At 34.5% G+C, this 23,824-nt stretch overlaps 1 protein-coding gene across 11 annotated transcripts in view; it reads left to right on the top strand.

Moving 5' to 3' along the window:
• The first annotated feature begins 243 nt into the window (after nucleotides 1-243).
• LOC100878560 (pyrokinin-1 receptor) overlaps nucleotides 244-23,824 on the top strand; it is a 36,278-nt gene continuing 12,697 nt past the window's right edge. For 2 of the 11 annotated variants that reach the window (XM_076534011.1, XM_076534016.1), the window contains exons 1-5: nucleotides 244-539; nucleotides 5,299-6,012; nucleotides 12,488-12,936; nucleotides 13,071-14,588; nucleotides 20,179-20,591. In XM_076534011.1, the coding sequence (XP_076390126.1) occupies nucleotides 14,122-14,588; nucleotides 20,179-20,591 (880 nt within the window). In that variant the 5' untranslated portion in view covers nucleotides 244-539; nucleotides 5,299-6,012; nucleotides 12,488-12,936; nucleotides 13,071-14,121. Of the gene's footprint in view, nucleotides 540-907; nucleotides 1,587-5,298; nucleotides 6,013-11,070; nucleotides 11,142-12,487; nucleotides 12,937-13,070; nucleotides 14,589-20,178; nucleotides 20,592-23,824 lie in introns of those variants that run through there. The other 9 variants (XM_012286719.2, XM_012286721.2, XM_076534013.1 and 6 more) reach the window with 9 other exon arrangements.

Genomic DNA, 23,824 nt, shown 5'->3' on the forward strand with positions numbered 1-23,824 from the left:
CAATTATACCGAAAATAGGTTATAAATTTATCGCACTGTATCTACAAATTGCGTCACAGGTGTAACACGATATTTTAGGGCAAAGGTTTAATAATTGTCGTGGAAAGCGGTGGCTATCGAACGAATAGGACTCGAGACGAAAGACGCAGGTGCAAAGGCAATATTTTGTTGTGAGGACAGCTTAATGCCGCGCGATGCCTCTTTCAAATTCCCGGCGCCGCTCGAACCCGCTCACAACGCGTTCGGTTCTCGTGGATATCGGTCGTTTACGAAACTCCTTCGAACACCTCCATCTTTCTTTTTGTGAACATCGTTCGGAAATACTTGGTTCTGTGTTGTCACTTGTGTGCTCTGTAAATGGTACGCGATTCTTTTTGTTTTTTTTTTTTTTAATTTTGGAGTTTGAGTTTCTCTATCGGGACGTAAGACACAATAAGATTGCAAGAATTTATTTTGGAAGAGTGAAAGAAAGTTTACAAAATCGGAAGTTTACTGTTTTATAAAATCGCAGGTGTTTTATTTTACAAAATTGCAAGACTGTGAGTTCTTTTATTGGATTGCAAGAGTTTGAGTTACTCTTCAAAATCGCAAGTTTACTGTTCTACAAAATTGCAAATTTGCTGCTCTACAAAATCACAAGAATCTTATTTTATTAAGTCGCAAGGCTGCGAGTTAGTTTATGGGATTGCAAGAGTTTGAGTTACTCTTCAAATTCGCAAGTTTGCTGTTCCACAAAATTGCAGGTGTTTTAGTTACTCCACAAGATAAGAGTTTATTATTTTAAAAAATCACAAGAGTTTTATTTTATTAAATTACAAGAGTGTGAGTTACTCTATGAGATTGCAAGAGTTTGAGTTACTCTAAAAAACCGCAAGTTTACTGTTCCATAAAATCTCTGGTGTTATAGTTACTCCTCAAGATCACAGAAACTTCATTTCACAAAATCGCAAATTTTATTTTATAAAATCACAATAGTTTTATTTTACAAAATCAGAAGAGTGTGAATTATTTTATGATTACAAGAGTTTGAGTTTCCCTATAAAGTCGCAAGAGTTGGTTCTACAAAATGGCAGGTGTTTAATTATTTTACAAGATCGCCATAGTATAAGTCATCTCACAAGATCTCAACATTTTTAATTATTTGATAAAATCACAAGAACTGTTGCTTCACAAAATCTCTATAGCTTTTGTTATTTTACAACATCATAACAGTTGAAGTTATTCTGCAAAATTGCTATAGTTTTAGTTATTTCATAAGACCAGTTTAAATCATTCTACAAGATCGCAAAAGTTTCAGTCATTTCACAAAATCATAAGACTCCACCAAAATTCAACGAATAACTGTGAAGTGTGATATCAAAAAATTGTGATGTTTCTCATCAACTAATTTGTGTTTGCACATTATTGTAAATGATGCATAGTGTAGCTACAGAAACCGTGTTCTTGAAAAATTTGAAAATATTAATTGAAATTGTGAATACTTTCTGTGAAGCTTTATATGACTGCAAAAGAAGTTTGCTGTTTGGTGAAGAAGTTTGTGTATTGTGAATTGTGATTTTTTTTAAAATTATACCAAGAGTGTGAATGTAAGTCAATATACATTTATTTATCTTCTGAAAATCTTGAGAAATTTATTTATCTTCTGAAAATCTTGAGACATTTATTTATGTGAAGTCTCGTTAACCAATCGTAAATTTTTCTTTCCAAAATGAATGCTTGACTCTCTCATAACTTGAAATATACCTCTCACCGAAATACACCTCCTCAAAAATATTTAAGAAAACAAGCATTCACGAAAAGTCACCTCACACATATCACTAAACCCCTCAAAAGATTCCGTTCCGTTCAAAAATGAATCTCGAAATGCAAACGACATCAAAAATAAGTCCATTCTTTGTATATCAAAGCTTTCATGAATAATGTATTTTTATATAAAGCTTCCTTGATCGTGATCCCTTGTGATTATAATCCTTGTAACCCTCTTAGAAATGGTTAGCACGTAAATTGTGAATGATCCTGTTGAATGCTATCAAAGCGTCTTCTGTTCATAATTTCGTCTGAAGTGTTTGTTATGTTTGTGAAGAATATGTCTAAAGAATGACTGAGAGTCTTGTAAATCGTGATTTCTTGATACTGTTTGTTTGAAACGCTGAGAGGCATCTTCAATTTACTTGAACGGGTTATGTCCAATATGTCTAGGCAGCTTTCGCGATGAAGAAAAAAGCGTGTAAACACTTTGCTGAACGTCAGCTTCGGTAAACAAAGTGCATATTTTATGAACAGAGATCTCTTTAAATTGTAAATTCTATTGAATGAAACGCGTTTCATTCACGGGCCTTCGTTCCATTTTAAAGGAACTCTTTGTGGAACATTTTAGTGGTGGAAATATTTTATGAATTCTGTTCTTCGAGTTGGTTTGTGTTATAGTGTGTTTGCTTGTACTTTTTTTGAGTTATACATTTTTGGTTTTTTAAGTTTGCAAGACTTCAGGACTTTAATGTTTAAAAGGATTTCAAGATTATAGGTTTTCAAGTTTTCGAATTTTAAAATTACTAAATTATCAAGTTTACAGGTTTTCAAGTTTTTAGGATTTTTAGTTTCTAAATTGTAACCTTGTGAAATATTCAAATTGCCATATTTTCGATTTGCTACATATTCGAATTGCAATGTTGTCGAATTATCAGATTTTCGAAGGACAACATTGTCCAGTTGCCACATTGTCAAATTGCCACATTTTCGAATTGCTATATATTCAAATTGCTACATTGTCGAATTGCTACATATTCAAATTGTTACAATATCGAATTACCACATATTCTAATTGCTGCATTGTCGAATTGTTACATTTTCGAAGTACAAGATTCTCCAATTGCTACATTGTCGAATTGTCAAGTTGTCAAATTGCTACATTGTCGAATTGTCACATTGTGAAATTGATACATTGTCGAATTGTCACTTTGTCAAATTGCTACATTGCCGAATTGTCACATTGTTAAATTGCTACATTGCAAAATTGTCGAACTGTGACATTGTCAAATTGCTACATTGTCGAATTGTCGAATTGTCAAGTTGTCAAATTGCTATATTGTCGAATTGTCAAATTGTCAAATTGCCACATTGTCAAATTATCACATATTCAAATTGCTACATTGTCGAAGTGTCACATTGTTAAATTGCTACATTTTAAAATTCTCAAATTGTGACATTGTCAAATTGCTACATTGTCGAATTGTCGAATTGTCAAGTTGTCAAATTGTCAAATTGCTACATTGTCGAATTATCACATATTCAAATTGCTACATTGTCGAAGTGTCACATTGTTAAGTTGCTACATTTTAAAATTCTCAAATTGTGACATTGTCAAATTGCTACATTGTCGAATTGTCAAATTGTTAAATTGCTACATTGTTGAATTGTCACATTGTCAAATTGCTACATTTTTGAATTGCCGAATTGCTACATTGTCGATTTGTAACATATATGCAGTGTTAACTTTTCTCATCATGAAATCACCAGTCTTTCAAATTTTGAACCTTCACCTAATCAAACTTTCAAATTCTCAAATTACGAACTCTTGATATTCACAAAATCTCATTTCCTCAAATTTAAACGCCCACATCTCAATTTTCAACTTCACAGATCCGCGTATCAAAGAGCAATAATCTCAGTTATACAAATATTCATCCCTCGGTAATTAACACTTACAACAGTGTCTACATAATTGCGTCCATTCAAAGTTCCCCGATCGACTGTGTTCCCCATGCAAATATCCTAAACTGAGTTCCATCGTTTGAACTTCCGTTTCGCCAAGTAAATACTTCCGATAAATAGCCGTCATAGAATCCATCGCTGTACACAGTGAAAATTGCTGCAAACTCCGTTATTTGCGCTTTCCGTTTAAGCGATGTGGATTGAAAATTGAGAAGAAAATCGATTCTGCATGAAAGTGGTACCGCATTAGCAATGACCCCTATCGCCGCGATAATTAATGGCGGTCAAGCGAAACGCTTGCGATAACGAAATGTTGTTCCTGCGATGCGATGATAGGAAAAAAATTTAGAGGCAGTAGTTCTGTTCATCTCATAAAAGGCGATTGAATATGTTATTGTAAACAAGAGTTCGGAGCTGACAAGATGGCAGTTGAGCTAAAGCATATGTGGTCCCATTACCTGTCCTCATGTATTGTCCTCATCTTTGTGTGTCACTTTAATACTACAAATGTATGGTCACTTTTATACTACAGCTACAAGAATTACATACAAATTTGTTAAATTTGAAACAAAATTAAAAATGAAGTCTTAAATGAGTAAATACTGATGCATCTCGATAAATAATAATGTATGTTCGATACAAATACAGCAACAAAAATGTGGAACTTGAAACTAGTCATTTTGACTAACTGATAGTCCTACTATTACTTTGAAATTAATTAATAAATATAAATTTAAATTAATGATGATTTAAATTCAAAACAGAAATAACAAATTTTTTGAAGAAAATTGTAAACGATTTTAAAGATTGAGGGGTAGAATAATGGTGAATCAGGGTACCCGCCATCTTGTCGACTGCCAAACTAGCTCTTTAGTTCCAAATAAGAATAAGTAGCTTAACAAAAAAAATTTGTGAACCTTCTTAAAAATTGAGGTACAAAGTTATGACAAATTATAGTGAACGGCCATTTTGTCAACCCTGAAACTAGCTTGCAACCTCAAAAAAATAATAAGTAGCCTCCTCAACAAAATTTGTAAATCTTCCTAAGACTTGAGGCACAGAACTATGACAAATTATAGTGAACTGCCATCTTGTCATCCCCGAAACTAGCTCTTAACCTCAAAATAAGTATAAGTAGCTTAACAAAAAAAATTTGTGAACCTTCTTAAAAATTGAGGTACAAAGTTATGACAAATTATAGTGAACGGCCATTTTGTCAGCAATGAAACTAGCTTGCAATCTCAAAAAAATAATAAGTAGCTTCCTGAAAAAAATTTGTAAATCTTCCTAAGGCTTGAGGCACAGAACTATGACAAATTATAGTGAACTGCCATCTTGTCATCCCCGAAACTAGCTCTTAACCTCAAAATAAGAATAAATAGCTTAACAAAAAAAATTTGTGAACCTTTCTAAAGATTGAGGTGCTGAATTATAACAAATATCAGTGAATATTATAACATTAATAAATAGTAAATAGTAGAATAGTAAATATTATAGTGAAGTGCCATCTTGACATCCCCGAAACTAGCTTGCAACCTCTAAATAAGAAATAAGAAGCTTAATAAAAGAAATTTGTGAACGTTACAGGTCGAGGTGTCATAGCGAATCAGAGCAGACTGCCATCTTGTCAACTACAAAACTAGCCTACTAGCTCGAAATAATGCTAGATGCGAAATTAATCAAGCGTTCTTGCGATGATTAAACGCGTCGTTCAACGTGCACGCTTCGACCGACGATCGAAGAATGTTCAGTCGCGTGCGAACTGTGATACGAGACGATACTGAAGAGTAGTCGAAGATATATCAAACAAAACCGAACAATCCATGAAATTGATTATTGATTACATCAACATCATTGCTTACATTAGACAATTGTCCCAAGTGAAATTTTATCTGACTCTTTCTGTGTGTTCTTCTGAGTTTCTCGTATTTTTGATTGAGTCAATGATTTGATCTTTGATTTGATTTCGAGATGGTTTGAATGGAGTTTAATTGATGAAGATCATAAAGAAACTTGAAAATAGAATTCGAAGATTGAAATTAAGTATAATCGATAGTGATCGAATGAACAGTTGAGAGGACTGTTTGAATGTATAGAAATGAGAGTCGAATCTTGAAGATTCGGTTTTTAACAATCGGGTCTATTAGTGATTAAAAGCAGATAGTGAGGTTACTTCAGAAGATTGATTTGTGGACTGAAGATATTGAAGTGTCAAGTTCAAGTTCCGTGAAATATGAACTTTCGTTGACTCAGGATGAGTGTGGGGGAAGGAATCGTTCGTGATTTATTTTGGAAGATGAGGTAGGTGAACTTTAATATTTCAGGATGTTATATTTATCAAGTTTTCCAAATATTCTTATATTTCTGAATCTCTAATTTTCCAAATTTTTAAATTGAGAAAAAATCTGGAGGTTTCCAAATCCCTGAATTTTTCAAGTTCCTTAATTTCCAAAAACTCTACATTTCTCAAAATTCTAAATTTACCAAATTTCTATATTTCCCAAAATTCTAAATTTCCCAAATTCGTAAATTTCCCGAATTTCTAAATTTTCCAAATCTCTAAATTTCCTCAATTCCTAAATTTCCCAAATCCCCTTTCCCAAATCCCTAAATTCCTCAAATACCTAAATTTCTGAAATCCTTAAATTCCCCAAATCCCCAAATTTCCCAAATCCCTAAATTCCCCAAATCCCCAAATTTCCGAAATCCCCAAATTTCCTAAATCCCTAAATTCCTCAAATACCTAAATTCCCCAAATCCCTAAATTCCCCAAATCCCTAAATTCCCCAAATCCTCAAATTCCTCAAATCCCTAAATTCCCCAAATCCCTAAATTCCCCAAATCCCCAAATTTCCCAAATCCCTAAATTTCCCAAATCCCTAAATTCCCCAAATCCCCAAATTTTCGAAGTCCCCAAATTTCCCAAATCCCTAAATTCCTCAAATACCTAAATTCCCCAAATCCCTAAATTCCCCAAATCTCCAAATCCCCAAATCCCTAAATTCCCCAAATCCCCAAATCCCTAAATTTCCCAAATCCCTAAATTCCCCAAATCCCCAAATTCCCCACAATCCTAAATTCCCAAATCCCGAATTTACTAAAAAATCCATCAAATAAAAACAATTGCCAATAAAAGTTTAAATCTCACAAAACAAAAAAGCGTCGAAAGCACCAGCTTGAAGTGTGCTAAAAGAAATAATTCAATTTTACGGATAAAGGATCCCTTTTACCTGAGATAACTCGGAACTATTGCTTCTGCTACTTGTTAGAGTCGGAATTGATTGATGAAGTGAAGTACCGTTGAAACGTGAGTGTAAGATACGAAATAGCAAGTTGAAACGTGAATCTGTTTCTCTTATCCTCTTTTCCTACTTTCTTTTTTTTTCATTTGAAAACTGAGCGAACAGCTTGACAGTAATTGGAAAACAGAAGCGATTGCGAACAATTTAAACGATATCGCTGCAAGGCGAATCGATTGGTGAAATAAAGGAACTGTTCGAAACGTGTCTCCCTTTTTATTATTAAAAATACGAAAAAGAATTGACAGAGATTAAATGAATATTTAGAATAACTGATAAATTCCGGTGAAATTATTCGAAGGGCCTTGAATTATAATTACGGACAATTTGTAAGCGATTAATTAGCGTCGATAAATTGTGGTGAGGAAATTATTAAAAGACTTTCATGACGTGTTAAAAGTTTAGTTAATAGATTATAACTTGAAGGTAAAACTCATCTTCTCCGTGATAAAACTGTGAGAGGATAATAATTAATAATTATGAGAGAAATTATGAAGTACGAAGGTTCTTGATGCGTTAGTGGAAGTACGATTCATTGATTAAATACTTCATTAAGTGGTGGCTGAATTCTTTTGAAATACGATAACAAAGATTTGCTTCTAAAAACAGATTGGTGGGAATGTAAAAATAAGTTTATGGGGTATCTTTCGGATTCGTTGTTTACTCTGAACTTTGTTTTTGCGGATCTTACGTTTATTAATAAGTTGGATGTGATGTAGGTTATGGAAGTAATTTTTTGGGAATAATAGTGGAGGTTATGGTAGGAATTTTCGATTGATAATAATTTAGGTTATTAATAGTAATTTTCTGTTAATAATAACATAGGTTATAGTATGAATTTTGGGGTTGATAGTAATGTAGGTTATAATAGTAATTTTCACTTGATAATAACATAATTTTCACTTCATAACAATATATGTAGGTTATTTATAGTATTTTTCACTCAATAATGTTAGAGGTTATAATAGTAATTTTTTGCTAATAGCAGCATAGGTTGTAGTAGTAATTTTCTTTTAATAATAACATAGGTTGAAATAGTAATTTTCACTCAATAATATTATAGGTTATAATAGTAATTTTTTGCTAATACTGGTATAGGTTGTAACAATAATTTTCTCTTAATAATAACATAGGTTATAAATAGTAATTTTCACTCAATAATATTAGAGGTTATAATAGTAATTTTTTGCTAATAGCAACATAGGTTGTAATAGTAATCTTCTCTTAATAATAACATAGGTTATAATAGTAATTTTCACTCAATAATATTATAGGTTATAATAGTAATTTTTTGCTAATAGTAGTATAGGTTGTAACAATAATTTTCTCTTAATAATAACATAGGTTATAAATAGTAATTTTCACTCAATAATATTATAGGTTATAATAGTAATTTTTTGTTAATAGCAGCATAGGTTGTAATAGTAATCTTCTCTTAATAATAACATAGGTTATAATAGTAATTTTCACTCAATAATATTATAGGTTATAATAGTAATTTTTTGCTAATAGCAGCACAGGTTGTGATAGTAATCTTCTCTTAATAATAACATAGGTCATAATAGTAATTTCCACTCAATAATATTAGAGGTTATAATAGTAATTTTCATTGAAAAATAATATGAGTTACAACAATAAATTCTTCCTCATAACATCATAATATATTATAATAATAATTTCCTCATAACAATAAAATTCTCTATTAATTTTCCTTTAACAACACCATAAATTAAACTTACTAACTTTCCCTCCATAATAACAAATTTTACAAAAGTAACTTTCAATTAACAGTAAAATAAAATACAATTATACCTTTTTAAAACAACAATAACATAATTTGTAATAATAACCATCGTAACAATAACAGTAATATCAATCTTCATTTAATAACCCAGTAACATCCCAACGAATTTAACAGCCGTATTAATAATAGTCAATCTTCATTCTTTTAAAGCGTCACCCATAACCCCTATGACATAATCAACCCCCCATGAATAATTTGATAAATGACCAAACTAATCGCACATTAATTTCACACACAAGAAATACGATAAACGTGTTGAATTCGGGTCAATAAGCTCTTCTTTCTTTAACTTTCATTCGGTGTGATAAATATGAAAATTGCGTGACGATCGAGTAATAATAATTTTGATAAAGTAATCGAAGTGAAAGTATGACGGAAATTATCACGTTTTGTGGTAATTGTAATTATATTAGTTTTGTATCAAATATTAACTCAGTCACATGTTTAATTAGTTTCAGTCAATATTTTCTGACATAACAAACAATGTGGAAAAACAACAATTTGAAATAATTATTATAAATTGACGTATTCAGAGTAATTTAATTGGTCATCATAATTTTATTGCAGAAATAAATTGTGACTAATAATTTTATTGCTAAAATAAATTGTAATTAATAATTTTATTGTAAAAATGAATTGTGACTAATAATTTTATTGCAAAAATAAATTGTGACTAATAATTTTATTGCTAAAATAAATTGTGATTAATAATTTTATTGCTAAAATTAATTGTGACTAATAATTTTATTGTAAAAATGAATTGTGACTAATAATTTTATTGCAAAAATAAATTGTGACTAATAATTTTATTGTAAAAATGAATTATGACTAATAATTTTATTGCTAAAATAAATTGTGATTAATAATTTTATTGTAAAATTGAATTGTGACTAATAATTTTATTGTAAAAATTAATTGTGATTAATAATTTTATTGTAAAAATGAATTGTGACTAATAATTTTATTGCAAAAATTAATTGTGACTAATAATTTTATTGTAAAAATGAATTGTGACTAATAATTTTATTGTAAAAATGAATTATGACTAATAATTTTATTGCTAAAATAAATTGTGACTAATAATTTTATTGTAAAAATTAATTGTGATTAATAATTTTATTGTAAAAATGAATTGTAACTGATAATTTTATTGCAAAAATAAATTGTGACTAATAATTTTATTGTAAAAATTAATTGTGATTAATTATTGCAAAAATAAAATTTGCACTGTGCTTATTATATGAACAGCAGGGTGTTCGCTATATTGCATCATACGTAGATTTCACATGAAAATCTTATCAAAAGATATGAATTAATCAACGCAACCTTCAATAGGAACTTAATTATCGCAAACGTGAAAATTGTTGATTATAAAAGAGTGATATAATTGTGTGAACTGTTACTATAGATACCACAATAACAAGACTTGTACAAAGAAGAATTAACTATTATTAACAACAGTCAGAACACAGAAAATTAATTGGATTATTAATCACAATCATTTATCGTAACAATCAATTATGAAAAATTAAAAAAATTTGTTTTACTAATTAATCATATAAAAATAAAAAATTTCTGTAATAATTAGTCACAAAGAACATAACAAATTTCCTGTAACATTCAACCATGAAAAAAAAAAAAAAAAAAGACTTCTTGTACCAATTAATCATATAAAAATAACAAATTTTCTATAATAATTAGTCACAAAGAACATAACAAATTTCCTGTAGCAATCAATCACGAAAAAACAAAAAGACTTCTTGTACCAATTAATCACATAAAAATAAAAAATCTGTAACAATTAGTCTCAAAGAACATAAATTTTCTGTAACAATCAGTCACGAAAAAATTAAAAGACATGTACCAATTAATCATATAAAAAAAAAAACAAATTTTCTCTAATAATTACTCACAAAGAAAATAAAAAATTGTCTCTAACAATCAACCACCTAAAAATTAAATATTTTCCGTAACAATCAATCATGAAAAAATAAAAAGACTTGTACCAATTAATAACATTAAAAGAAAACAAATTTTCTCCAATAATTACTCACAAAGAAAATAAAAAATTGTCTCTAACAATCAACCACCTAAAAATTAAATATTTTCCTTAACAATCAATCATATAAAAATGAAAAATTTCTTGTAACAATTAATCAACATCATCACCTAACTCATCAACATTATGACACCGACAATAAATATTTAATTAAATAAAAAGAAAGATAAATAAGAGAGGGAAATCAAACGACCCAGGTGAACACGATCAACCGGAAGTATGAAAAAAATGTGTTGGTCATCCCATTTCGACACGTGGATTAGACAGTGTACGTTTCACAGGAACCATAATAAACCTGTCCTTCCACATTGGCGATTTTCTATTAATATGCCTGAACGAACGACATTCTCCATTGGTCGTCTGGTCGTCCCTGAGGAAACAGGCGTCTATATGCCGGTCGAACGATCTATTTTCAAAATCACCAATCGATTTCGAGGCTCTCGATCCACCGAAGCATAACCAGATACCGTTTCGACCTGTTTTTCGACTATTCCGATAATTTACGGTACGGCTATGCAACATTCTCGTGCGAGAATGGATTCTGTACAATGATAATCGGAATCGTAGAGAATCATCGTGTGGAGCATTTCGTATTTAAGGTTATTTTAAATTTTCAGATATTTAGGATTATTAGAAATTAGTAGTGTAACAAAAATATTCAAATTTTCTACTTTTTCAAAAATCTAATGTTATTGGTTAATGTAAATAATAGTTATTTCTGACTAATGTCTACATTTCTGAAATGTAAACATTACATTTGGAAATTCTTGAATTTCCAAATGCACAAATTCCTAAACTAAATACCTAAAATCTCATGTCTTTTAGTATTGGAATTACTAAATCCTCAGATAGAGGATTTTGAGATTTCAAATCCTGAAATCCCCAGTTTTCAAATTATTAAATTAGCAAATACCCAAATCCTCAAATCCACAAATCCCTAAATTCCCAAATTCCTTAGTTTCAAGTCTTCAAAATTCTGCAATTCCCTATTTTACAAGTAGAATTTCTAAATTACCAAATCCTCAAATCCCTAAATCCCAAAATTGCCAAATCCTTAAACCCCCAAATCTACAAATCACCAAATCCACAAATCCCTAAATCCTCAAAGCCCCAAATCCACAAATCATCAAATCCACAAATCACCAAACCCACAAATCACCAAATCCTCAAATCCCCAAAATCTAAAATCCCAACTCTCCAAATCCCCAAATCCCTAAGTCCACAAACCCTAAAATCCCCAAATTTTTCAGTTTCCAAGTCTCCAAAATTCCCCAAATCCCCAAATCCTCAAACCCCCAAATCCACAAATCACCAAATCCACAAATCCCCAAATCCTTAAACCCACAAATCCACAAATCAGCAAATCCACAAATCCCCAAATCCTCAAATCCCCAAATCCTCAAATCCCCAAATCCCCAAATCCTCAAATCCCCAAATCCCCAATTCCCTAAGTCCACAAACCCTAAAATCCCCAAATCCCCACATTCCTCAGTTTCCAAGTCCCCAAAATCCTAAACTTCCCCACTCTACAATTAAAATTCCCAAAATCCTAAAATTCCCAAATAGAAATTTGCCAAATACCTAAATTCCAAAATTCTGAATTATGCTCCACAGTAAACAAAAATTATCTACGCCGACCCTAACGATAATCGAGATCGCCCGATGATCGTCCAGATCGAAAGCAAACAGTCGGACGTCGAAGGGTAATTCGAATCGATCCATGAGTTAGTTACAGCGGAGTGAAATTGGACGAAATTGAGTTGATCGTCGTCGAGGGACACGAGGAAGTCAAGCGTTCGAAGATGGCCGACTTGAATTTCGAGTGAAACTGGAAACGATGTTAATAGAAACAAATACATAGATCAACGGTGAATTAATTGTTGACGACACGAGCCTCGGAATTTATTAAATCTCAAGAATCTTCAAAGAAACAATGTCAGAAAAATGATTTCTAAAGAATAGTGAGAACAGGTAGTTTAACTCGTTTCTGGATAAGGAAGAAGCAACTATTAAATCGTTCGTGAAGATGGATCAAGGTGGAAAGGAGGATTTAGTTATTACAGGTAATGTTATTAATAATTTTAATTATTTTTTGGGAAAAATTGGGTGTTAGTTATTTATAGGAGACAATGGAGGTTTCTTTTGAATCGGTACTTTATGAGTAATTTAGGAGGAGTTCTACCATTTTGTTTTGCAGATGTGTAACACAATAATTTATAGACAGCAATTTGAGAACACAGAAGGACGTCAACACTTATGTTCCTCTATCAAAAATAACAAATTCTCTCCTGCGGTAATATAGCCGTCCCAAATCCCTATATTCCAACTACATGTGTCCTAATTCCCTATGTACCAAATCCCCACATGCCAACTCCATATGTTCCAACTCCCTATATCCCAAATCCCCACATCCCAACTCCACATATCTCAACTCCACATGTTCCAATTCCACATGTCCCAACTCCACATGTCCCAACTCCACACATCCCAACTCCACATGTTCCAACTCCATGAGTCCCAACTTCACACGTTCCAACTCCTTATGTCCCAAATCCCCACATCCCAACTCCATATGTCCTAACTCCATGCGTCCCAACTCCATATGTCCCGACTCCACACATCCCAACTCCACATGTCCCAACTCCACATGTTCCAACTTCACACATCCCAACTCCACATGTCCCAACTCCACATGTCCCAACTCCACATCTCCCAACTCCACTTGTCCCAACTCCACATGTCCCAAATTCCCACATCCCAACTCCACACATCCCAACTCCACATGTCCCAACTCCACATGCCCCAACTCCACATGTCCCAACTCCACACATCCCAACTCCACATGTCCCAACTCCACATCTCCCAACTCCACACATCCCAACTCCACATGTCCCAACTCCACACGTCCCAACTTCACATGTCCCAACTCCACATGTCCCAAATTCCCACATCCCAACTCCATATGTCCTAACTCCATGTGTCCCAACTTCATATCTCCCAACTCCACTTGTCCCAACTCCACATGTCCCAAATTCCCACATCCCAACTCCACATCTTCCAACTCCACATGTCCCAAATTCCTACATCCCAAATCCATGTGTCCCACCCCCACATGTTCCAACCCCCTATGTCCCAAATCTCTACCTCCCAACTTCCTATCTCCCAACTCCAAAAATCCAAAACTATAACCAGCAAGCTTACACTCAAACTTGAATAATTACCATAAACACAATACCAACTATCATCAAATGCAATACCAAATGCCCTCAAACAATGTACCCCACACCAGTACGCAACATAGAGCATCGAATGTATGTCCGACAGCAGCAGCCGACATGTTCGAGAATTACACGAGTCCAATAGTAGCGTTTCTGCAACGCGAAGATTCACCGAACAGACGAGATCCGTTGTACATCGTGTTGCCGATCACGGTGATCTACGCGGTGATCTTCTTCACCGGACTGGTCGGCAACGTGTCCACGTGCGTGGTGATCGCGCGTAACAAGTCGATGCACACCGCCACCAACTACTATCTGTTCAGCCTGGCCGTGTCTGATTTATTGCTGCTGATATCTGGCCTGCCGCCGGAGATGTACTACATATGGTCGCATTTCCCGTACGTGTTCGGTGAACCCTTTTGCATTATTCAAAGCTTCGCTGCCGAGACGTCCGCGAACGCCACTGTCCTCACCATCACCGCATTCACCGTTGAAAGGTTGGTAACCGTTTTACATCTTAAGGAATTCTTTTCCTTGTTTTTTTTTCTTTCGTTCTGTACGGCTTGTTGAAATTAACATATGATTTATTGGATATTCATGGATTAAGGTTTTATGTATTTTTTGGTGGGAAATTTTTTAGGGTGGGGAGTTATGATAGAGGGAGACTTGTGGAAATTTGGAAGGATAGTTTTGGGATATTTTATGATATTTGGGTATGTGGATTATGAAAATTTGGGTTGGGTAAATTTTTTATTTTAGCTTTTTTATTTTAACTTCGTATGTTCCAACTAGCTATATTCCAACTCCATGTGTCCCAACTTCCTATGTTACAACTCCATATGTTACAAGGTTATATGTCTCAACTTCCTATGTCCCAAATCTCTACATTCTAGCTTCTTATGCCCCAACTCCACATGTCCCAACTCCCTACGTCCTAACTCCATATGTCCCAATTCCACATGACCAAACTCCACATGTCCCAACTCCACATGTCCCAAATCCTAATGTCCCAACTCTCTACGTCTTAACTCCATATGTCCCAACTCCACATGTCCCATCTCCATATGTCCCAATTCCATATGTCCCAACTCCACATGTCCCAACTCCACATGTCCCAACTCCACATGTCCCAATTCCACATGTCCCAACTCCACATGTCCCAACTTTCTATGTCAAAATTCCACATGTCCCAATTCCATATGTCCCAACTCCATATGTCCCAACTTCACATGTCCTAACTCCACATGACCCAACTCCACATGTCCTAAATCCACATGTCCCAACTCCCTACGTCCTAACTCCATATGTCCCAATTCCACATGACCAAACTCCACATGTCCCAACTCCACATGTCCCAACTCCTCTTATCCCAACTCCACATGTCCCAACTCTCTACGTCCTAACTCCATATGTCAAAATTCCACATGTCCCAACTCCACATGTCCCAACTCCCTACGTCCTAACTCCATATGTCCCAATTCCATATGTCCCAATTCCACATGTCCCAACTCCACATGTCCCAACTTCACATGTCCCAACTCCACATGTCCCAACTCCACATGTCCATACTCCATATGTCCCAACTCCACATGTCCCAACTCCCCATATCCCAAATCCCTAAATCCCAAATCCCTACGTTCTGAAATCCTATACCCTGAATTCCTACATCTCAATTCCCCAAATCCCAAATCCCTATATCCAAAATTTCAACATCCCAAATTCCTAAATTCCACATTCTCACGTCCCAAATTCCACCACCTCAAATTCACAAACCCCCAATTTCCAAATCCACCAATCCTAATAATCCTCCACCTTCCAAAACCTCTTCCTTCTTACATTATGAAATCCCCAACTTTTCGTCCGGGTATTTCAAGTGTTTCGCCCCGAAGGTTATCGACTAAAAGGAAGAATTCCAACACGCTGAATAGAATTACCTTGACTCACTTTCACTTTTAAGGGTTCCATTCGGACAAAAGAGGAAGTGTATATTACGTTCGGTCCTTTTTATGGTAGCCCAGTCAGCCCTTAACGGTTACGTAACAAGCATTTCAGCCACCAATCGAGGGTGAAATTGTTCCCCGTGGGCTCGACCGTTGGATTTCGTGATTCTGGAACTGTTATGATCCCATAGTCCCTTCGGGCAATAATTATAAGCAGCCAGGAATGTTGCACGTTTACGTGATAAAAATTGATCGATCTTCTTCTTTTCCTTTTCCTAACTTTCCGAATAAACTTTCTTCCATTAATACACGACCCTCTGGGCTTCCGAATTATTTCTCGCTGGGGATGTTTTTGTTTTGTGCAAATGAAGGAAATATTGATTATTCTAATAATTATGAATAACTTAAATATTTAGTGATTTGGAAATTGAGGTTATGTTAGGTTAGAGGTTTGGAAATTTATCAATGTAATAACTTAACAACATGCCACCTTACAATGTTTTCTAAAATTACTGTAATTATAAACAGTGGCAAACAAAAATAACATCAATGTTGCAATTAAAAACTTGCAAGTTTGATAATTTCTAAATCGACACATCCCCTAAAATATCAAATCCTAAACTCGTCACACCGTTCCAAAATAACCCCCATGTATCATTCTAGATTAAGACAATTAATATAATACCTAAACGTCAACACTTGTCCAAATTCCCGCAACATTTTCAAATCTATTATTACACGACGCACCCACAAAGAATAGCAAAAATACTTTGAAAGCAGGGTGATTGACACTCAAACTTCATTAACGAAAATAAACGTGTCAAGACCCAGAGTTGACGACAAAAATAACCGTTATGTTTACTTTTCTCTAATTTCTGTCTTACAACATCTTCCATCGAATTACATTTATTTTTTCCCTTCATTCAAAATTACCCTCGTGTTCTTACTCGACAAATATTATCGCACGATAAATCGTTCTCTCCATATCTTGTACGCTTTCGAAACGTCTCGACAAGTATAGACCTAAACGTTTCCCATCTAAAAGCATCGGGCTTTCGGGGTGTACTGTTACATGTCATCCCTCCGTCAACGGGAGATTCCTGAAATTGACGGAAGCAACCCTTGCCACCGTTTTTGGAGCAAACAAAGACCTGCCTCTTTCGGGACTGTTATTCTCTTTTATTTCGACGGCCATATAAGGGGTGGAGGGTGGAAAGAAAATAAAGCTCTCTACCTTTGTTTCGTTCTAGACTGTGTTCCTCTGTGGCGATTAGGAGAAATATCGTGGCAAATGCCGACACGCGAACTTGAAGAGGATACTTCTTACTGATTTATGATTGACACTAAGGTGATTTATTAGGGCGATTGATTGACGTTTAAGTGATTTATTATGGGGTTAATGGTTTCTTTAAGGTGTCGATGGGGCTTGGTTTGGGTTACTAGGATTTTTAGAAGGTGTAACTGTTGTTTTAATGGGTTATTTTAGAGGGCTACTATTTTAATAGTTTGATAGTTTGCTAGTTTGCTAGGTTACTAGCTTGATAGGTTAGTAGTTTGCTAAGTTTACGATTTTGTTAGTTTTCGAGTTTGCTATTTTTCAAGTTTGCTACTTCACTACTTTGCAAGATTGGTGCTTTGCTACTTTGCTAGATTGTTAATTTGCTAGTTTGCCACTCTGGTAGTTTGCTACCACGCTTCGAAATACAATGCGTTGAATTACCACGCGTCGAATTACCACGCATCGAATTGCCAGGCATGGAATTACTAAGCGTCGAATTACCACGCATCGAATTACCACGCGTCGAATTAGCACGCGTCGAATTACCACGCGTAGGATTACCACGCATCGAATTGCCACGCATGGAATTACTACGCGACAAATTACTACGCGTGGAATTACCACGCATCGAACTACCACGCGTGGAATTACCACACGTCGAATTACCACGCGTGGGATTACCACGCATGGAATTACTACGCGTCGAATTACCACGCGTAAAATTACTACGCGTGGAATTACCACGCATCGAATTACCACGCGTCGAATTACCACGCGTGGGATTACCACGCATCGAATTGCCACGCATGGAATTACTACGCGACAAATTACTACGCGTGGAATTACCACGCATCGAACTACCACGCGTGGAATTACCACGCGTCGAATTACCACGCATCGAATTGCCACGCATGGAATTACTACGCGTCGAATTACCACGCGTAAAATTACTACGCGTGGAATTACCACGCATCGAATTACCACGCGTCGAATTACCACGCGTGGGAATACCACGCATCGAATTACCACGCATCGAACTACCACGCGTGGAATTACCACGCGTCGAATTACCACGCATCGAATTGCCGCGCATGGAATTACTACGCGTCGAATTACCACGCGTAAAATTACTACGCGTGGAATTACCACGCATCGAATTACCACGCGTCGAATTACCACGCGTGGGATTACCACGCATCGAATTGCCACGCATGGAATTACTACGCGACAAATTACTACGCGTGGAATTACCACGCATCGAACTACCACGCGTGGAATTACCACGCGTCGAATTACCACGCATCGAATTGCCACGCATGGAATTACTACGCGTCGAATTACCACGCGTAAAATTACTACGCGTGGAATTACCACGCATCGAATTACCACGCGTCGAATTACCACGCGTGGGAATACCACGCATCGAATTACCACGCATCGAACTACCACGCGTGGAATTACCACGCGTCGAATTACCACGCATCGAATTGCCGCGCATGGAATTACTACGCGTCGAATTACCACGCGTAAAATTACTACGCGTGGAATTACCACGCATCGAATTACCACGCGTCGAATTACCACGCATGGGATTACCACGCATCGAATTGCCACGCATGGAATTACTACGCGACAAATTACTACGCGTGGAATTACCACGCATCGAACTACCACGCGTGGAATTGGTACGTGTTGAATTACCACGCGTCGAATTACCAAGCGTTGAGTTACTACGCGTGGAAGCATAACGCGTAAAATTACTACGCGTGGAACTCTTACGCATCGAATTACTACGCGTGGAATTGCTACGTGTGGAATTATCACGCGTCGAATTACCACGCTTCGAATTACTATGCGAGTTTGCCACTTTGGTAGTTTGTTACTGTGCTAATTTATTAAATTGCTACTTTGCTACTTCGGTAGTTTGGTACTTTAGTAGTTTGCTACTTTGAAAAAGAATTTCCACGAATCTATCAGGAAGCTCAGATAAGAAATAAGGTAATAGAATACTATGCTAAAGGTTCTCTGATGTCGAGGCAAAATCAGTTTTACTTTCACAAAAGCTTCCCACGCCAACTGTTTCCATGAAAAGCTTTCTATTACAAGGAAGCTTCTTTTTTGTCCGGGAAAGCAGTGTCAACTTATCGTGCTGAAAACACTTTTCACAAAAGATACAAGAATTCCCCAACTCTCATTCCTCCAGATATCTAAATTTCCAAGCCTAAAAATCTATAAACCTCGTATTATAAAATTTGCAAAATCAAATATTGCACAAATTGAAAATTAAAATCATAAATTTACAAACCAAAAATTCTCAAATTCTCAACTTTTCAAATTTTCATCTTCTCAAATTCCCAACTTCTCAAATTTCTATTTTCTTAAATTCCCAACTTCTCAAATTTCTATCTTCTCAAATTCCAAAATACTCAAATTTCCATCTTCTCAAATTCCCAACTTCTCAAATTTCCATCTTCTCAAATTCCCAACTTCTCAAATTTCTATTTTCTCAAATTCCCAACTTCTCAAATTTCTACCTTCTCAAATTCCCAATTTCTCAAATTTCCATCTTCTCAAATTTCCAACTTATCAAATTTCCATCTCCTCAAATTCCCAACTTCTCAAATTTCCATCTTCTCAAATTCCCAACTTCTCAAATTTCCATCTTCTCAAAACCCCAAACTCTCAAAGCCCCAAATTCTCAAATCCTCAAAATACAAAAACCTGAAATTTCCTAACCTTCAAATCTTCAAACAAAAACCTCCCAACCAATATACCTCCTCTCCTCTCCCCACCACTATATCACCATAAACTCCCACTAACTTAAAAATTGCAAGATTAATCAAAAAGTAATTACTGTCAAAATTCCAGGTACGTCGCCATCTGTCATCCGTTCATCTCTCACACGATGTCGAAGCTGTCTCGAGCGGTAAAATTCGTGATAGCGATCTGGTTAACGGCGCTCTTTCTGGCGGTACCGCAGGCCATTCAATTTGGGGTCACTTACGACCATAGTAAAAACGGGTCTGCGATCATGGACAGTGCTAGATGCTCGATAAAGTGGGTACTGATTGCTCACGCCTTTGAAATATCGACTATATTATTCTTCGCTGTACCAATGACGATCATCACCGTTCTCTACATACTGATCGCGATCAAGCTGAGGAGGTCGAGACTGTTGACGGCCAGCACCGTCAAGAGGAACCATTTGCCGGCTGGTTTGAATCACTGCGAAAGCGGGAGGGCAAAGGGTTCTGCTCAGAGAAATGTCATTCGCATGTTGAGTGAGTACATTTCATCTTTGTTCTATATTTATGAGATTTTTTATTTCAGGATCTTTAGTCGAATTTTGGGTTTTTCATTTTAGGAGCTTTAGTCGGATTTTGGGTTTTTCATTTTAGGGTATTTAGTTGAATTTTATGTTTTTTATTTTAGGGTGTTGTGAGTTTCCTTTTTAAGATATTACATTCTTGTATTTGCAATTTTCTGTAGTTCTAAATTGTAAAATTTACAAATTTCTGTAATTTCATATTCTTGCGCTCCAAATTCTCAAATTTAGAAATGTGTAAATTTCTAAATTTCTTCGCTTACTAAGACCGAAACCCAAATTTCTCAAATTCTCAAATTCCCAGATCCCTAAATTCTCAAATCCTCAAATTCTCAAATTCTCAAATTTGCAAATTTCGAAATTCCCAAATTCTCAAATTTGCAAATTTCGAAATTTTCAAGCACCCAAATTCTCAAATTTGCAAATTTCGAAATTTTCAAGCACCCAAATTCCCAAATTTGCAAATTTCAAAATTTCTAACTTTTCAAGCACCCAAATTCCCAAATTTGCAAATTTCTAAATTTCTAACTTTTCACGCACCCAGATTCCCAAGTTTGCAAATTTCTAATTTTCGAAATTTTCAAGCACCCAAATTCCCAAATTTGCAAATTTCTAAATTTCTAAATTTTCACGCACCCAGATTCCCAAATTTGCAAATTTCTAACTTTCGAAATTTTCAAGCACCCAAATTCCCAAATTTGCAAATTTCTAAATTTCTAACTTTTCAAGCACCCAAATTCTCAAATTTCCAATTTCTTAAATTTCGAAATTTTCAAGCACCCAAATTCTCAAATTTCCAAATTCCTAAATTTCTAACTTTTCAAGCACCCAATTTCCCAAATTTGCAAATTTCTAACTTTCGATATTTTCAAGCACCCAAATTCCCAAATTTGCAAATTTCTAACTTTCGATATTTTCAAGCACCCAAATTCTCAAATTTTCAAATTCCTATATTCATAACTTCCTACACCTCCAAATTCTCAAATTTCCAAAATCCTGTATCCCCAACTTCCTACGCCACTAAATTCTCAAATTTCCCATATTTTCAACTTCCCACTGTTTAATTTTAGGATCCTTGTTTTTAATATTTTTAATTCTAGGATCTTTGTTCGAATTTTACAATATTCTTAGTATTAGTAGTTAATACTCAATTGCTCCTTTCAATTATTTTCTTTTTTATTTTAGTTCGTTTTATTCTATTTTAGGCTACTTCTATGTTATTCTCCCTCTCTGTTACTCTATTTTATTTTACTCTATTCTAGTCTGTTTTGCTCTGTTTCGTTTCAATGCATTCCGTTTCACTTTATTTCACTCAATTTCACTCTATTTCGTAGTACTACATTGTATTTTATTCTATTTTACTCAATTTCACTGTATTTTACTCTGTTTTGCTTTGTTTTGATCTATTTTACTTTATGTTACTCCATCTTGCTTTATTTTGATCCATTTTACTTTATGTTACTCCATTTTGCTTTATTTTGATCCATTTTACTTTATGTTACTCCATTTTGTTTTATTTTGATCCATTTTACTTTATGTTACTCCATCTTGCTCTATTTCATTCTATTTTATTCTATTCTATAGTGTTTCGTTTTATTCTATTCTCTAGTATTTTATTTTATTTTATTTTATGACTTCATTTTGTTTAATGTGATTTTCATTTTATTTTATTTTATTTTATAAGTTCTGACAAAATGAAGCTTGACCTAAATGACTCTAACCTCAAAATTTGTTGTCATAGTGATTTATAAATTAACACATATACTTGATACCTGTATGTACACATGTGATATCTACATATACAGTACATGTGTACATATGCGTGATATTTCTACTCAATCGTTAACATAACAATTATACTTGACAACATAATCACTCCCATATTCCCTTCAGTCAATATCCACCATACACCCAATCTATTTTCAGAAATAATAAAATAACAACAAAACACACACATAACAAGTGTGACATGTTTACCTCCTACTATCACAAATAACAAAAACTCTAAACAAACAAGTTAAAATCGATCTAACCATCCACTTGTCTCAATCATCCGCCATATTTAAAAGCATCCCATCCTCCTCGAGCGTCCATATTCAAAACACTTTGTGTTCTAAAATTAAAATATCACAGACGTTCCGTTTCACAAATAGAGACAACAAGAAGTATTTCTCGTCCATTGATTAATAATAATGAGAGTAATAATAGAAAAAGTGGAAACAGAGAACCGTAGCAGTTGATCTCGAAATGATTTGTCTTCATTGTTGAGCCAACTACGAGTGTACCTAGCGGCATGGTGGAGGATCAGTCGGTTTTACGTTCCCATAAAAATAGCTTCATCGGTGATAAATTCTTTTAAGAGCTTTTACACGGTCTTAGACCGCGTGAAGGATTTATTATACAATCTCGAGTCGTGCTGCAATCCTTGCTAAGTAATGATCAGCATTGCTCAAACTTGTGTCAGAAATTAATAAAAATATTCTAGGTTAAGTTTTAGTGACGGTGGATGTGTGTCAAGATTTATTGTGAATTGGGATTCTTGTAGGACAACTTTGGAATTACTTTGAATTTTGTAAGACTCAAGTTTAATAGAATTAAAGTTGGTAGGACTGTCACTTTGCATTGAATTTCATCGAATTTTTCTTAATTTTAACTGATTTTTTATTTCATTGGAATTTATTTTGAATTTCAATCATTTTTAGTGTATTTCATAGAGTTGGTTTAGGATTTCCTGTAAGTTTCATGCAGTTTCATGGACTTCTCTTGTTTGTTACTCAATTTTATAAAATTTTCTTTGTGCTATTTTTTTTATAATTATCGATTCTTAATTGTCTAAATTTTCTCATAGAATGCTTCTTCAATTCCCTCTATTCACCACTAAATCTTATAAAATTCATTCTTCATTATTGAAATCCATAAATTTGTTCAGTTTTTTTGTTCACCGCTGAGTCGAAGCTCTCACTACAAAATGGCCGACCACAGGTTTCGACAAACACAAAAAGGCATGTAAAATCAAACACAATTTCATGACATAAAACTGTTACAAAATAGTACTTGTAATACATCAATGTAAAGCTTGAAGCTTGCCAAAAATAACTATATAAATTTTTAGTTGATACTTCCAATACAAAGTTACTGATCACCATTTAAAGCAGACAATGATCACCAGACGATGATCAACTTTGAGAG

Source organism: Megachile rotundata, chromosome 7, assembly GCF_050947335.1.
Source record: "Megachile rotundata isolate GNS110a chromosome 7, iyMegRotu1, whole genome shotgun sequence".
Classification (NCBI taxonomy): Eukaryota; Metazoa; Arthropoda; class Insecta; order Hymenoptera; family Megachilidae; genus Megachile; species Megachile rotundata.